Genomic DNA, 17,656 nt, shown 5'->3' on the forward strand with positions numbered 1-17,656 from the left:
TTTTTTTTTTTTCAAGCAGTTATACCGTATATACATGGATCAGTCTGCATGCTTTGACTCCTTTGAACGGGAACCAGAGTTGACACTTTTCTTCGTTGTAAAAAAATGAATTATAAGGGTGGGTTGCCCTTTCTTACCTTGGTGCTATCATCTGGAGAAACTTCCTTACCAAAGTTGTCATGTCAGTTGAAATCTGGCCTCAAAACACAACTGTACAGATATGTTTTCATGGATCCCTTTTTTCTGCCTGTTTGGTGTGTGGGTGTGAGAGAGAGAGAGAGAGAGAGAGAGAGAGAGAGAGAGAGAGAGAGAGAGATTCATGTCACCTGCATTCTCTTTGTCCTACTAAAAACTTAAGCCTTTGATTTTAGTGCCTTGTTAGTTATTGTAGCCATTTTCCCCCCATATGCATTTTGATTGTTAGTGCTGTAGATGCCTATGCTTAGTGGGTAGAGTCTGTTATAAATGCCTATTGTTGTTGTTATGATTGCTTCCTTCGCTTCTGTGGTTTAGTCGATAGGTCAATACATGTAAATCCTACTGCCAGCAGGTGTCCTCTGCTGCAGTGTACAGTGGTTGGTATGTTGTGTCTAGAGGTGGGAGGGGCAGTGTTATGGGATGCCTGGCATGAGCTGAATGGCTTTTCTCTCTCAGTGAGTCAGTCTGTGCTGTAGAGGATTACCTGAGTTGTTTTTTTTGTTTTGGGTATGCACATTCATATGTATAGTTTGCCTTTTCTTACCTTGGTCCTGGCAACTGGAGCAAACTTCCTTACCAAAGGTGTAATGGTGACACAAGATCTCAGTTTAAATCTGGCCTCAAAACACAGTCTGTACAAATCTGTTTTCATGGATGTCTTTTTTCTGCCTTTTAGGCATATATATATATATATATATGGATATGTATTTTACAAAACATGAGTGAAAACAGAATGAGAAGTAGTGACATGTCATCACACGGTGACAGTGTCTTGTGTCAACAGCTGTGTTTGCTGTTCCGTGTACAGGTCAGTCAGGGATGGGGGGCGGTAAAGGTGGGAGCGACCCCCGGTTCCAGCACCCCTTCCACCCTCGTCCCTCGGTGCCAGTGGGCCTACAGCCAGGTGGTCACCCCCAGGGGTCAGGGCCGCAGAGACACCCCTCCCACCTCCTACCCCCCTCCATGGGTTCGCACCTCCAGAGCCCCATGGGGCCCCCCCGCCTTCCACCGTCGTCCATGGGGCCTCCTCCTCCGCAGGGTCTGCTGCAGCCGTCGCTGGGCTCCCATGGTCACCGGTTCCTGCCCCCATACCCTGTCAGCAGCCACGGCCAGCGCCAGGCGCCCAGCATGACGCTGCCCGTCACGACCCAGCTCGCCTCCACCTCCCAGCCCCCCTCCTCTTCCACCGCTGCCCCTCCCACCACCACCACCCCTGCCAGCACCACCACTCCTGCCTCCTCCTCTTCCTCTGCCCCTGCCACTAGCACGGTGATGATCAAGGGTCGGCCAGTCACCATCCCTGCCTCCCTGGCTGCTATGGGACAGAACAAGGCATCAGAACAGGACAGCAGGTCCCAGCCTTCCTCCTCCGCCTCATCGTCATCCAGCTCGTCTTTCCTTCATCACAGTCAGCCCTCAGGGACGTCGGCAGGCTCTCTGCCGGCCACCACCACTGTCGTGTCATCACCGTCACACCACAGTCAGTCACGAGGAGGCGTGGATGGGATCAAGCCGTCGTTGTCATCAGGAGGGGGTGACCCGTTGGGCACGGCCATGTCCATGGCAGGCGGGCAGTCCTTGGTGGGTATCACGCCTAAGGGCCGACCCAGCACCCCTGCCCTGGAGCAGTGTGCTGCCAAAAAGGGTGGTGAGAGTCATTTCCCATTCCCTACAGCAAGTGGCAGCAGTCAGCATGGTGGGGCCAGTGTGTCCTCCACTCATACCCCCTCCGCCATCTCCTCCAAGGCCCTTGGGAACTCGCCGGCTGTGGATCGTGTTTCCAGAAATAACATGTCCCCACGGGCGGGTGGCTCTGCAGGTTACTTCCGCTACCCTGGGAGTGAGGGCGGTAATCAGCCCAGTGCGTCAGGAGACGCAGGCACTGGCAACCCCTACGCTCTCAGCATCAACATCCCCCCGTTGTCCTCCCCCAGCGCTGGACATCACTCCCACCCCAGCAGTGGGGGTAACATGCAGTCTCCGCGTGGCGGGGACAGAGCGAGCAACCCTTTTGGCAGCCTCAGCAGTGGCATCGACCTCTCTCACCCTGTAAGTGGTGGTAGCGGTATGGGGAGTAACCTCCACTCTCCACGTGTCAGTGACAGGAACCACCCCTTCCGGGACATCACCAACAGCAGTTTGTCTCACCTTCAGGCTGGTGGGAGCAGTTTGCTTTCTCCCCCTGCAGGTGAGCATGGCCCCCCCTCGTTCATGGGCAGCAGTAGTGTTCCTCACTCCCCCTTCAGTGGGAGCAGCCAGCTCTCCCCTCGGGCTGGGGGTGGAAGCCACCCCTACATGGGCAGCAGCAGCATGTCTCAGTCGGCGGTGGGCGGGAGCAGTTTGCACTCGCCTCACGCCAGCAACGCCAGCCTCCCCTACATGGGCAGCAGTAACGTTTCTCATCATGGGTCATCGGGCAGTGACAGCAGTTTGTATTCCCCTCGCACAGGGTATGGAAGCCTCCCTTACAGCATGGGCAGCAGTAATGGTTCTCACGCACCCATTGATGAAAGTAACTTGCATTCTCCACGTGGTGGTGGTGGTGGTGGTGGAGGTGGTGAGCGGAGCCATCCTTACATGGGCAGCACAAACGTTTCATACCCATCGGCCATGGACAGTCACTTGCAGTCTCCACGTGTGGGGGACCGAAGCTATCCCAGTTACAGTGATATCGGCAGCGTCAAGCTCTCCCACCCCCCTGTCAACGCGAGTAACCTGGCCTCGCCGCGTGCTGGTGACAGAGGCCTGGCCAACATGCCTGCTTCTGACGGAGGTGAGAGGAATCAGCTGTTCTCTTCCCTGTCTGCGAGCAACATGCCCTACTCTTCCGGAGTGGGGGCGGGTGGTAATGCCTCTTTCCCTCCGTTGACTCACAATGACCCGTTCCCTTCAGTGAGTGGCACGAACTTCCCTTTCTCATCACTTGGTGACAGTGACGTCCCTTTCCCCTCCTCGGCAGGGGACAGCAACAACCCCTACCCCCCTGTCCAAAACGGACGCCTCCCCTTCCCTCCTCCTCTCAGTGGCAGCAGTCTTCCGTATCCAACATTTGGTGACAGTAACCTCCCCTTCTCCTCTGTCAGTGGTAGTAATCTCCCTTGTCCCCCTTTACCCCTGTCTGACATGGCGACAGACGAGGCGATGGGGTCCCAGTTGAGTCAGGACAGGGTGAGGCAGACGGAGAACATGTTTGACATGTTCAGCCAGCCCCCACAGACAGATGCCTTGGAGGCCAGGTTCAACCCCCCGCCACAAACGGATGCGCTGGACGCCAGGTTCAATTCCCTGTCGGATGCGGACCCTCTGGCGGCCAAGCCCCACCAGGAAGCCGACCTCCCCCCTCCTTCGCCCCCCTCCAGCTTCCCCCTCAATCTGTCCCACCCAGGCTCGTTCAGCTTGGACCCTGGGGGGGCAGGTGACCGTGACGGTTACAGTGAACTGGTCTCTGAGCTGCAGGCCCTGAACCAGCCGCCCCTGAACCCGGACCCCACCAGCCCTGCCACCTCTCCTTCCCTCCCAGGGGACCGAACCCCTGACCCAGGGGGGATCGCTCTTCCCCCCCAGGAAGATGGGGAGGGGGAATTCCCAGAAAGTGATGCTCAAGCAGAACATTTGGTGAATGCTCATCCCACCAGGACTTCCAGTTATGAAGGGGAGGAGGAGGGGGGTCATGACGAAGATCCTGCCCACCCATCTTACATGCCGGGTGAAATGGGTGACATGGGTGAGGAGGAGGAAGGGGGGTGTGGAGACAGTGTGGGTGCCCACATCCCTGAATCAGCCTACCACCAGACGCCCTCGCAGACTGTAGGTGGTGGTGGTGGTGGTGGTGGTGGCGGTGGTGAAGTGCCGCAGACGTTCCTGGTACCTAGTGAGGTGGGTGGGCCCGGCAGTGGTGGAGGAGGGGGTCATGGAGGAGGAGGGGATGAGTTCCGGAAGCGAAGCGGGTCAGTGTCGTCGCACTCCCATGAGACGCCCAGCCCGGTCAGTGTGCCTGGCACCGAGGCGGTGGTGACGGAGACAAGTGAGTGTGGTGTCAGTGTGTGTTTGTTGCTTCTTGTTCAAGTTGTTGTCTTTGTTTGCATGTGTGGGAGTTTTGATTTGACTGTGGATAAGATTCATAGATACATTAATATTTATTATTGATAATTATTAATATTGATATTATTTCTGTGTGATAGTGATATAGATTCCTCTATTGGCATTTTGATTATTTTTTATTTGTTGTTTTCACCTTTTAAAGTTTTATTTGACTTTTGTTTCATTTTAAGATTTAGACAGTCATTTCAGTTGCATGGCATCTGGACCCCGGTCATGATTTTTCAGTATTAAAATTTTAAATACAAAAGTCTTGTCATTCTCAGTCCCAGCCATGCATTTGGATGATAGACATTTCAAGCTACTTTATTTCTCCCCTTTTTAGTACAGATACTGCACTGTTTAAGTGTTTTATTCAACCATTGCAAAAGTGTGATTTTTTTCAATTTTTTTTTTATAAACTGAATGATCACATACATATGTATGTGCACTAAACTTGCAGAGTTTGGAACTTATTAATGTTCTCCTGCCAATCAGCATTAATTGTTTTAAATTATAATGCCTAGTTTACACTTTTTTCACTTTACTAATCCAAATTGAAGAATTAGAAGTGTATTGAATTAATAGTGTGGCACTGCGATGATCATAATGTTGTTAACAAATGATAGCCTAACTGACCGAGATGGCTAGAGCAACCAAAAGCAGCCAAGTGAAACCAGAGTTCTTGACTGTATGTGTGAATGACAAGAGTACATGTGTATTTTAGCCACCGGTGTTTGATTCTTATAGATCTATGATGAAATCTTTGGAGTTTGCAACAAAATTTCATGTGATAACTTTTCAGCTGCAAAGCCAAACTTCATACTTTGTCAGCAACCACATGGTTTTATTAGGTTGTGCAAGTTGTATTTCCTGAACTGAAAGAACTTTTCTTTTTATTGATTATTGTTGTTTGTTATTTATATTAACTCAGAGCAGTATCCTTGTTTCAAAATTTGTTTGTTTGGAATGGTATACACAATTCAGGTTCCTACACATGCCCAAACTGCAAACAAAAGAAATAACCTATACAGTATTTCTGGCCCAAAACTGCAAACAAAAGAAATAACCTATACAGTATTTCTGGCTGTGTCCTCATGTGTCAGTTAAGAGGAAAAAAAACCAAACAGTCAATTTCAGTAGTTTTTCCACATCAGTATGGTTGGTAGAGGAACCTGCCAATTCTGTAAACTCCCTCATGTTGAATGGGTTAACCAGACCTTTACAAAACTGAACTGGGCTTCTGTGATGAAAAGGAGGGGATTAAACTAAGTTAAAGGGAGGTAAGTAATGGATAGAATTCCTGATTTTTCTTCTGATTTTTTTCTTCTGAGACCAGTGGGTTTTCTGTTTGTACTCCTTAGTCAGTAAGTTTTCCTGTTGCTGCTCCACTGACCAGGTTTTCTGTTGAAGATTTCCCCATTAGACCAGTAGGTTTTCTCATCTTTCTCTCAGTCTCTGCTCCTCAGACCAGTAGATATTCTGTCTGTATACTTCAGACCAGTGCACTTTCTGTCTCAACACTTTTGATCAGGTTGACCGTGTAGCTGATACTAGTGATGGTGTAAAACTGAATGTTGACATGGTGGTGCTTGTGTGTACATACCATTACATGTGCAGAGCCCCAAGGACAGCAGGCCTCTGACTACGACTCGGGCTGTGACTCTGGCTCCACCTCCACGGGGGAGCGCCTATCCAGCCCTCAGGGTGGGGGCCAGCCCCAGCCCTCCGCCACCTCCCACCCCCAGCTGAAGTCTCTGACCATCCCCCTGGTGCCGGTGGACTCCCCCAACTCCTCGGCCAGAGTGTACATCAAACAGGAGCGCCCCTCAGGGGACGAGGCGGAGCCCGCCATGCCAGAGAAACCACCACCCCCGTCTGACTGGACGAAAGAGGTGGATGCTGATTGGGCGGCAGACATGGCAGGTTGGTTGTGATTGGTTGAGTAAGTTCAGCCCTGGAAGCGAGAGAATCTTGAGTGCACAGGTTCGATCCCCACACTCGCCAGTATTTTCTCCCCCTCCACTAGACCTTGAATGGTGGTCTGGACACTAGTCATTTGGATGAGATGATAAACCAAGGTCTTGTGTGCAGGATGCAGTTAGCATATGTAAAAGAACCCACAGCATCATAATGGTTCTTCCTGGCAAAATTCTGTAGAAAAATCCACTTTGATAGGAAAACAAAATTACAAGCAGAAAAAAAAGGAAGAAAAAAGGGTGGCGCTCTCAGTGTAGTGATGCGCTTTCCCTGGGGAGAGCAGCCCTGATTTCACACAGAGAAATCTGTTGTGACAAAAATGTAATATGATGTAGAATGATAAAAGTAATATAATACATAATGATCAGGTGCATGTCTGAAAATTGTCGAAGGCAGTTATGATGGCCATATCCATATTTGAATGTATATTAAATGATTTGATATTCACGCAAGCGTTGGCATGTGCATGTTGATGTATGTCTGTGTGTGGGTAACAAAAGCTTAGGACACTTGTCCTTGCTCAATGAAAATCTTTAGGGTATTTTGGAAATGTATAGGAAAAAGTGTCCAGACACTTAAAGGTTTAAAAAAAAAAATTATTACTATTTTTGTGTAATTACTTTTCAGGTACACTTTCATACACACATGCACACACACACACATGCGTGCACACACACACACACACACACACACACACACACACACACACCATTTATCAGATTAACTTTTTGTTGTACTGACATTTCAACAATCATTTAAATTAATATTAACTGAGCAAAATGCACACACACACACACACACACACACACACACACACACACACACACATTCTCAAAATGATATCTTGTAGCATCAGAGTTAAAATTCATAACAGAATCCTTACTGTCTTGATCAATTAGTATTAAAAATCTGCATGCCCCAGGGTTACGTAGAAATTATCTGGGACTTTCTAGCTAGCCCTTAGTTACAGTCAGAGGAGATTGCTGTCTTTTCGGGCTGAGGATTTTTCCTCACATGCATCACTGTGTGTGTGTGTGTGTGTGTGTGTGTGTGTGTGTGTGTGTGTGTGTGTGTGTACAGCTTTCAACCACAGTGACAGCACAGAGTCCTACTCTGAAGACGATGATCCAGACTATGTGCCCGATAACCCTCGTAGCACCAAGGGTATGGCTGTGCTGTGCTGTGCTGTTCATCTTTTTAGATTATCACATGTGTGTGTGTGTGTGTGTGCGCGTGTGTGTGAGTGAGAGTTGTGGTCTGTGTGTGTGTGTGTGTGTGTGTGTGTGTGTGTGTGTGCGTGTGTGTGTGACTGTGTGTGTGTGTGTGTATGTGTGACTATATGTGTGTGTGTGTGTGACTATATGTGTGTGTGTGTATGTGTGACTACATGTGTCTGTGTGCATGATCATGCATCTTTTGCACATGCATTTCTTTGTCATTTTTTTGATTGATAATACTGTACTTTTAATGATAATGATAATGATAATAGTAATAATATTTTTGATTTAGTAATGATATTGTCATATGTGCCCATCACGGGTCAAATGATTGAAACCAGTGATTTTTTTTCCCTCATAGGTGTTATACAGAATAACTGCCCCTGGGATGTGATGTGTTAGTGAACTGATAATTGGTGCAGTACATTATGTGCTCTGAGCTGCTCTTGGTAAGGATGTGAGTTATTTAAACAGTCATGCTCAGAGGTTCAAGACTAGGTTCTGTTGCTTGGCTGTTTTGAAAGGCACGTTAGTGTTTTGCTTCTTGAAAGGTGGCACCTCTGCTGCTGACTGGAGTACAGTTCAAAGCAGAGTTCTGGCTCTCCCCCTTCCCTTCTCTATCTCCCTTTCTATTGTTTGTGATGAGTCGGCATCATCATCAACCAAAAATGGAAGTAGAAATGTCGTCACCATCTCACATCTAAATGAATGCAGATTTGTGCAGAACTTTGCTCAGAAGCTTTGTATGAATGCAGTATTAGAAGAGGAATATCTTCTGAACAAAAGTTCCATCAAGTTCTGAAAGTCTCTTTAAGTAGAGTTCAAAGACATTTTGTCAAAAGGCCTTTCAGTATCAAGCTCCTACTGTCTGGAGTTCTGTCATTCACCATGTCTATCCACTTTTAAAACATATCTATTTGGCATGGGCTATGGATATGATAAAGTGAGGTTGGCTTTATGTCTACATTTCTTCCCCTCCTCTCTTCTGTGTGACTGGCAGAGTGAACGTCCACGCCTTGTTGTGAACACTAATTCTTGAGGGGAAAAAATGTGGATATTGCCACATGGTCGTCAGACTTTTTTTTTTTTGTCCTTGCCTTACTGACCCCCATTCCCCTCCCCCCTCCCCCACTGAAGTCTCAGTGTAGTGTGTGTGCCTGTGGGTGGGTGGTGTGTGTGTGTGTGTGTGTGTGTGTGTGTGTGTGTGTGTGTTATTACTGCTGCTACTTAATGGATACAGAAGTGACCAGTAAACAAAACTGCAAAGGAGAAATGTGTGTGCGCAGGGTCTGTGAAGAGGAGTCGAAGCAAGAAATCATCAGAGCGTGGCTTGCGGGGCAAAAAACGGAAGGTGGACACTGAGGAGAAAGGTACGTAGTATAGGATCCAGTCTCGTTGGGTCATGGGTCAAAACTTGAGACTGATTTATTTTTGACGTGTGTGTGTGAGAGAGAAAAAGAGAGAGAGAGTGTGTGTGTGTATACACAAAGTGAGTCTATTGTGTTTCCCAATAATCATGTTTTATTTTCCTCTTTGTGTACAGACGTGTGTGTGTGTGTGTGTGTGTGTGTGTGAGTGTGTGTGTTGTGTATTGTTGCATTGGTGTGGTGTAGTGTGTGTGTGTGTGTGTGTGTGTGTGTGTGTGTGTGTGTTGAAAGATTGCCTTCTATTTAGACAAAAAATCGTAGGATACATTCTTTGTCTAAGGAATAATGCCAGTAGGTATCTAAGCTCACTAACATTAAAAAAGAATTTGCTGTAGGCTCTGCCATCAACATATCTGTTCACGAGAAAGGGAATTTTTGTTTATATATTTCTGTGTAACTGCTGTTCAACTAATTTCCTTATGGAACAAAGTTAACCCTTTTTGTTTTTTTTCCTTTGTCATAATTGTTTTTTTTTTTAGCACGTTTTATTTTGTGATATTTGTTGGAAAACGCACGCTTGTTCTTTTAGTTACTAATTTAATATTTGCTGGAAGATGCCTGCTTGTTCTGTTAGTTGCTAATTTATTAATTAATAAGATGCATTTGCAGGGGTTGAGGTCAAGAAAAAAAACAGTGTCGGCAGTATTCATGTTCTGGTGGAAGCTTTCCTGAGGCTCGGTGGTTATGTGTAACCATTTGTATAGTTTGTTTACAGTCCTTTTTCCAAAGTGTGTGATATTGTTGATGATGGTTTTGATACGTGACTTGTTCAGGCGGTGAAAGGGACGGGGAGGCCACAGACAAGGCCACAGCTCAGGGAGAGGAGAATGGTCCCTCTGAATCGCCTGACGGGGACGGGTCTTCTGGGCAGCCTGAGTGAGTGACGTGTGCTCTTGGGAGTGGGAGTGTGTGTGTGTGTGTGTGTGTGTGTGTGTGTTTGAGTTTGTGGGGTGTGTGCGCGCGCGTGTGTGTGTGTGTATGTTGCGTGTGTGTGTGTGTGTGTGTGTGTGTGTGTGTGTGTGTGTGTGTGTGTGTGGGGTGTGTGTGCATGTGTGTGTGTGTGTGGGTGTGTGTGCTTGAATGTGTATGTGTATGTTTGTGTATGTGTGCTTGTGTGTGTGTGTGTGTGAGTGAAGTTTGTTTGTGTGTATGTATTATGTCTGTGTGTGTGTGAATTCTGTGTGTGTGTGTGTGTAAGGTGAAATCCTAATGCACTGTATCTTAGAAAGAAAACCTACAACTCTCTGTGTGTGTGTGTGTGTGTGAAACAGCGGGCAGAAGAAGGGTGACCGCTACGACCCAGGCATGTTTCTCCTGTTGGACCAACCCAGCGAGACAGACAGACCGGGGCGGGTCAAGTCATCCCACACACCTGCTGAGGTAGGCATCACCGTGCGTGCCCACCACCTGTGATCAGTTCCTTTTCTGGAGCTGTCTCTGGGCAGCCAGCTGTGACACGATAGGCGTTGGATTGAGGGAGAATGTTTCTGTTGTGTGTTAGTTAGTGTGAAGTGATAGGCACTGGATCCGGTAGGAATATTTCTGTCATGTGCACAGTAACTATGTGAAGAGGTTGGCACCATTTCCTTGGAAATGCAGGTGAAGTGATAAGCGTTGGATTTCTGGAAAATGTTTCTGTTGTGCGTTAGTGTGAAGTGATAGGCACTGGATCTGGTAAAAAATGTTTTGGTCATGTGTTCAGTAGCTATGTGAAGAGATTGGCACTAATTCCTTAGAAATGCGTCTGACGTGATAAGCGTTGGATTGGTGGAAAATGTTTCTGTTGTGTTAACATGTATGAAGTGATAGGCATTGGAACCCGTTTGAATGTTTCTGTCATGTGTACAGTAACTGTGTGAAGAGACAGGCACTTATTCCATGGAAATGCATGTGACACGATAAGCATTGGATTGGTGGGAAATGTTTCTGTTCTGTGTTAATTAATGTGAAGTGATGGGCATTGGATCCCGTAGAAATGTTTCTGTCATGTGTTCAGTAATGATATAAAGAGATTGGCACTGATTCCTTGGAAATGTGTGTGACACATTAAGCATTGGATTGGTGGATAATGTTTCTGTTTTGTGTGTTAATTAGTGTGAAGTAAGCATTGGATCCTGTAGGTATGTTTCTGTCATGTATTCAGTTACTATGTAAAGAGATACCCACTGATTTCTGGGAATTTATATTTTTATCTTGGTTTTATTACTGTGTGAAGTGGTAGACATAAATTCCATAGAAATTGGTTAGTTAAGGATAAATCCTCTGGCAAAAAAATTGACGGAATTGTCGTCATCTCCAGGTTCTATGGGGTGAACATTTACCATTTTTTTAGCCTTGATATAGCCATCTGTGGTCAACTGGGCTAAAAACAACAGAGATGAATAAATAAATAAATTGATTTTACAGGTGATAGCATGTGCTGGTGTGATTTTACAGGTGGCAACCACCCCTGTGTGTTGGTGTGATTTTACAGGTGAAAACCGCCCCTGTGTGTTGGTGATTTTACAGGTGATAACCACCCATTGTGTGTTGGTGTGATTTTACAGGTGATAACTGCCCCTGTGTGTTGGTGATTTTACAGGTGATAACCACCCATTGTGTGTTGGTGTGATTTTACAGGTGATAACCACCCATTGTGTGTTGGTGTGATTTTATGGCTGATAACCACCCCTGGTGATAACCACTCCCCACTGTGTGTTGGTGTGATTGTACAGGTGATAACCACTCCCCAGTGTGTGCTGGTGTGATTCTACAGGTGATAACCACTCCCCACTGTGTGCTGGTGTGATTCTACAGGTGATAACCACTCCCCACTGTGTGTTGGTGTGATTCTACAGGTGATAACCACTCCCCACTGTGTGTTGGTGTGATTGTACAGGTGATAACCACTCCTCACTGTGTGTTGGTGTGATTGTACAGGTGATAACCACTCCCCACTGTGTGTTGGTGTGATTCTACAGGTGATAACCACTCCCCACTGTGTGTTGGTGTGATTGTACAGGTGATAACCACTCCCCACTGTGTGTTGGTGTCATTCTACAGGTGATAACCACTCCCCACTGTGTGTTGGTGTGATTGTACAGGTGATAACCACTCCCCACTGTGTGTTGGTGTGATTCTACAGGTGATAACCACTCCCCACTGTGTGTTGGTGTGATTGTACAGGTGATAACCACTCCCCACTGTGTGTTGGTGTGATTCTACAGGTGATAACCACTCCCCAGTGTGTGTTGGTGTGATTCTACAGGTGATAACCACTCCCCACTGTGTGTTGGTGTGATTCTACAGGTGATAACCACTCCCCACTGTGTGTTGGTGTGATTCTACAGGTGATAACCACTCCCCACTGTGTGTTGGTGTGATTCTACAGGTGATAACCACTCCCCACTGTGTGCTGGTGTGATTCTACAGGTGATAACCACTCCCCACTGTGTGCTGGTGTGATTCTACAGGTGATAACCACCCCAGAGGGGGAGGCAGAGGGTCTGTGGGTGCACACCTTGGTGCCGGCAGGCCACGGTCTGTGGCGCCTGCCCCCTGACGACCACAAGTGCCAGGTGAGGGTGGACCCCGCCCACATCCTGCGCACTCTGTACAAAGTGACGGTCAAGATTGTGGCCGGCAAGGTGCTCTATAAGTTTGACGACATGTGAGTGCTCACGCTGTTCTGTTTTCTTCCTTTGCTTAGTGGCTGGCCTTTTGTTGTCAGTGTGTTTTTGTTAATGAGGGAAACAGCTTTGAGGAGAGGAAAGGGTACATGTATGCACCCCAAGAAAGGGAACGGAATGAATGTGAAGAAAAGATATATGTATATATACACCTCAGTAAAGGTTCACCCCAATAAGGGTACACCCCAGTGTGGAAATGGTATGTACATACGCCCCAATGAGGATGATGTAATGAATGTGGAAAAAAGGATATATTTTACAACCCAATAAACGAACGGAATGAACGTGAAGAAAAGGTATATGTACACCCCAGTATGGGTAAACTGCAATAAGGGCACACCCTAAAATGGAAAGGATACATACACCCTAGTGAGGAAAGGGTACATGCACTCCAATAAAGGTATTTACCACAGAGAGGAAAGGGTAAACTTACAGATGCTTTAGTTTACAAGCACTCTGAGAGAGAGAGAGAGAGAGAACGAACAAGCAAGCAGATGATGTGTGTGAAATAGTTGGTCTGCCAAACTCATCACAGCAGATCTTGATTTATTAATGAAGGGTACACCCTGTTAGGGCTACAGGCACCCCATGGAGGAAAGGAGTACATACACCCATATTAAGGAAAGGATAAAAATCTTGGGGCATGGGCGGTAGGGGGACGTTAAGAGTGCTGTGAAAGAGAGAGGCAGAGGTGGTTGGTTTATAATGTGTGGTCAGTTGCGTGTAGTTGTGGGATCGGGAGAAACGGAATCAGGAATCTGTATATTGAACTTGGGACGGGTGTCCAGTGAATCCCTTCCCTCCTTTCCCTCCCTCCCTCCCACCACCACCATCACCTGTCTCCCCACAGTGTGCGACCATCACAGAGAAATATGGGGGATGAAAAGCCTCGTATCAGATGTGATTCAGCGTCATTGATCTGTTCCCCCCAACACCCCTCACCTCCCATACACACCCGCACTAGTTGCTGTGCCATCAGCTGTGAATAGCATGGTGATAGTGATCAGTTTTTTCCAGTTTTTTCAAGTTGTCATTTGGGGGTCTGTTTGAGAGGGAGGGGGTCAATCACTCTTATTCAGTCATGGAAACAGGTCAGTCGGCCTAAAACTCTTGTTGTAATTCATCCGTGCACAGTATAGCAGCAAACCTCACTACAGCAAAACTTGTTTATTGATGAACCATAAAGGTGTTTTAAAGTTTAGTTGCGGCCTGTGAGTCCGGGTTCAGATGTGTCGCAAGTTTTGTGTTATAACACTGTACTGATTTGGAATGGTGTCAGCCTGTCTTGCTCACCTGCCCCCCCCCCCATCCCCCGCTCCCCTTCTACCCCCCTCCCCCTGCCAACTCTTTTAGTTTATTGATGTTGTTTGAAACACCCCCCTCGCCCCCCCCCCCCCCCCGGGTTAATTCTATGTATATTGGGACTGTGTATGGGGTCTGTGTATTTGGTCTTATGTGTATTAGATATTGTATTGGGCTTGTATGTATTGGGACTGGTGGGACGGTAACAGGTAGACAGTATGCTTAACTAGAAGTATGTCATCACTCACCTTCACACTATACCAAAGAGTGAAAGTTGAGACAGGGGTGGAGACAGAAGACAAATCAGAGATAAGCAAACCACTTCTTTGACTCACTTGTGGAAACAAAGTGAGTCTATGTTTTAACCCGGTGTTCGGTTGTCTGTGTGTGTGTGTGTGTGTGTGTGTGTGTGTGTGGTAAACTGTAACATTGCCATTTTCTCAGGAAATACTTTGTCTGCCAATGCCAGAGTTGGCTTAAACATGGTATGGAAAAAGAATCTTCACAGTCATACCAATAACAGGTTGTAAGTCTCCCGAATTATGCAGCATTTCCAAATCATAATGGTTTATTTTGTTGAGATGTGTTCCGAAATCTGAAAATTCTAAAAACCAGTTTCCACGGAGTTTGGCTGACAAGAAGGAAGGTTCTGTTCAAAGACGACATGACCTCGTGTTTCTTGTTCACAATCAAAAGGAAAGAAACACAAATTCTGGACAGAACACTTAGAGTTATATTAACTACACCATCGATGGGTTTTTTGCATATGAATATTCTGAAGTAGATGCTGAATTAACTGGAATGAACATAAAAGAAAAATTGAATCGATCGTTTCTTTCAGCCTGTTGTAGACTGGTTTGTGCGGATCTAGAGATGTACAATGTGTTGCGGTGTGCTTGAAGGAGATGGTAACATCTCCTTTACCGATGAAATAGTAATCGAGATATAATAAAACACAAAAAACCTGATTTAAATGGCGTCATTATGTCCACCACAATCACATCTAATTATCGGATGAAGAAGAAAATGTCAACATTGCTTTAAGGTTTGAATTTAGTCATTTGACGTCAGATGTGTCGCAGCCTTGGGGAATAGTCTGCTTGCATCGGAACTGAACATGTTTGGTTCGATCCCACTCGCATGCCCCCCTTTTTTTTCTTTAATTTTATCTCCCAAGTTTATTTTATATATCATATTTAATGCAGAGCACTTTTCAATGATTTTTTAAATGTCTTTTTTTTCTCCTCATGATTCCTTTACTGGATAAAGCGCGAAGCACAAGTGTCTTGAAGGCTTTGCCTCTTGTTTCTTATTTTTTAAGGGGAAAGCAGAAACAAACACAATAACAACAACAAAAGTAAATAAATGGAAAAAGGCCTTGTTCATCAAACTTGTTCACTCTGTCACGCACCCATACCCACACATTTGCAAATACTCCCAGACACACACATAAATGTACCCACAGATATGTGGAGGCTTCATTCAGCGGATTTGTGCAAGCTCATGCATACACATACATGCAAAGTAATCCCACAAAACTTGAAGCACCTGCAAGCATTTGCACGGCAATGTACCCCCAAATGCCCCACTCTCTGCACACAGAAAAGTTCTTATATACCATAATCTCAAGACTGTAGAATACACTAGCATGTATCCACCCACCCATCACTGTATCCAGAGAATTGGTTTGAGTCAGCAGCTAGCAGCTGGCTTATTTCTTCAGTCTACTGTTCTAGGGTGTGAAGAGATAGGTACTGGTTTCTAGGAATTTTTATTTTTATCTTGGTTTTTATAACTGCGAAGTGGTAGACATAATTTCCATAGAAATTGGTCAGTTAAAGATAAATCCTTTGGCAAAAAAAAAAAAAAGGACGGAATTGTCATCGTCTCCAGAAAGAGTATGTTCCTCATTCAAATTTCAGACTGATAGGTATATATATGTTGCATCACATTAGCTTCTGGATTGATAGTCTGGATAGATTGATATATATATATATATATATATATATATATTTAGAGAGGTTTCTTCAGGTGTGTGTGTGTTCCTTTCTGCTTCCTGTGTGCAGTTGTATTTCTTGGTTGACATTGATATAATTCATAGTCCATTGTGGTCAGTGGCTTCGTTTTAGAAAAAAACTGTCCGTAATTGTTATGTTTTAATTGTTCAGATTTTAAAAGCAAATTACCATAACCAGATCTTTTTTTTTTTTTTTTTGACCCCAAGCATTCTGATTTTTCAGTTGAGTGATTGGTGCCACTTTACAAACTGAATTCCTTAAAGGTAGGGTTATGTGGATGACACCATCATGTCGTGATCTTCCCATCAATGAAGATCTGTCTTGTGTTGTGGCAAAAAGAATCGTGGAATTATATTCAGCAGTGGGGGTGCAGGAGGAAAGGAGGAGTGAAGAGTTGAAGTTTTCTGTATGTTGATTCTTTCCCTGTATATAAAGCATTGTATTCCTTGGAGACAAATCAATGTGTTGGCAGGAAGTGGTGTACGAAGGACAAGGAGAGGGGTTTGCTGCTGCCAAAGAATTATGGAATTTAATTTTTAGCAGTCAGGGGGAGGAAAGCGGGAGTAGAGAGTTGCAGTTTTATGTCGTTTGCTTTTCATTCCTTGTGAAATATTGGGCATTGTAGTCCTTGGACACGGATCAGAGCGTTGGGAGAAAGGGGTATATTGCTATGGGTCGATAGCCAGCAGAAGGGTGTGCACAGTGTTTTAAGTTACAAAAATCTTTTCACTGGGGGATATTTTGCTCTCAGTTTGTTACATTATGGTTGCTTTAATTGAGGCAGTTTCTTTTGCGGGATGAGGGTAGTGTTGGAAATGTAAGCACAGCCAGCAGTGGTGTGAAACGTGTGTGTGCATGCACAGTTAGGTTGTCAGTCCTCTCTGGAGGTCAAGGTTGTCGGTCCTCTGACTGGAGGTCAAGGTTGTCAGTTCTCTGACTGGAGGTCAGGGTTGTCATTCTTCTCTCCGGAGGTTAAGGCTATTAGTCCACTGACTAGAGGTCAAAGTTATTTGTCCTTGGATGAGGTCAAGGATGTCCTCTGACATGAGGTCAAGGCTGTCCACTGACTGAAGGTCAGTCAGTATCCAGACAAGTAAACATGCTGTTTTCCCAAAGTACTGTAGATATTGCACAAACTCTTTTTTTTTTTTATTGTTGGTGCAAACCCACTGCTGAGAGAAGACTACGGATTCTGATGGCAGGCATTGTGGATTGACATGACGAGATATATCATGACAACATGGTGAAGTGACATGAAAGGAAGCAAAAATGAACAGATTTTTATATTTATTTTTTCTTACAGTATTTTACATAGCGGTCATAATATCTTGCATACAATATTAAGTTACTTAGTATTGGATAGTTATTAGCATATAATACAGAAGTGTACATACAATTTTGAAGTCCAGAGTTAGTGTGTTGAATTTTATTCATTTCATTTGAGTTCAAAATGCAGTATTGTCTGCTTCAAACTGAGGTAGAGCAGAATTTTTTCTTTGGGCTAGTTCAGATGGTTGTCAGCAGATACGAAAATGAAAAAAAAAAAAAAGTGAATCAGTAACCTGTACACCCTTCCTTGATCAGCATGCACATATCAATCACGTGAAAGGAAAACATTCATGAAAGAAAACTATAGTGTGTAAGGATAAAGACCCACATAAAGAGAGGGATTTTTATTGACATGTGTGTATTTTGTTGAACTGTTCTATTCACCCCTATGCTGCCATGATAGCACACCCCCAACCCCTAGTAGGATGTTATGGAAATAG

The 17,656-nt window shown here is 45.4% G+C and overlaps 1 protein-coding gene across 3 annotated transcripts in view; it reads left to right on the forward strand.

Moving 5' to 3' along the window:
• The window catches only part of LOC143283069 (uncharacterized), a 41,409-nt gene that overhangs the window by 11,509 nt on the left and 12,244 nt on the right, over positions 1 to 17,656 (forward strand). For all 3 annotated transcript variants that reach the window (XM_076589096.1, XM_076589097.1, XM_076589098.1), the window contains exons 4-10: positions 1,007 to 4,222; positions 5,896 to 6,201; positions 7,336 to 7,419; positions 8,759 to 8,842; positions 9,673 to 9,775; positions 10,171 to 10,279; positions 12,352 to 12,548. In XM_076589096.1, coding sequence (XP_076445211.1) covers positions 1,007 to 4,222; positions 5,896 to 6,201; positions 7,336 to 7,419; positions 8,759 to 8,842; positions 9,673 to 9,775; positions 10,171 to 10,279; positions 12,352 to 12,548 — 4,099 coding nt within the window. The remainder of the gene's footprint in view (positions 1 to 1,006; positions 4,223 to 5,895; positions 6,202 to 7,335; positions 7,420 to 8,758; positions 8,843 to 9,672; positions 9,776 to 10,170; positions 10,280 to 12,351; positions 12,549 to 17,656) is intronic.

The sequence above is a fragment of the Babylonia areolata genome, chromosome 6, assembly GCF_041734735.1.
Source record: "Babylonia areolata isolate BAREFJ2019XMU chromosome 6, ASM4173473v1, whole genome shotgun sequence".
Lineage (NCBI taxonomy): Eukaryota > Metazoa > Mollusca > Gastropoda > Neogastropoda > Buccinidae > Babylonia > Babylonia areolata.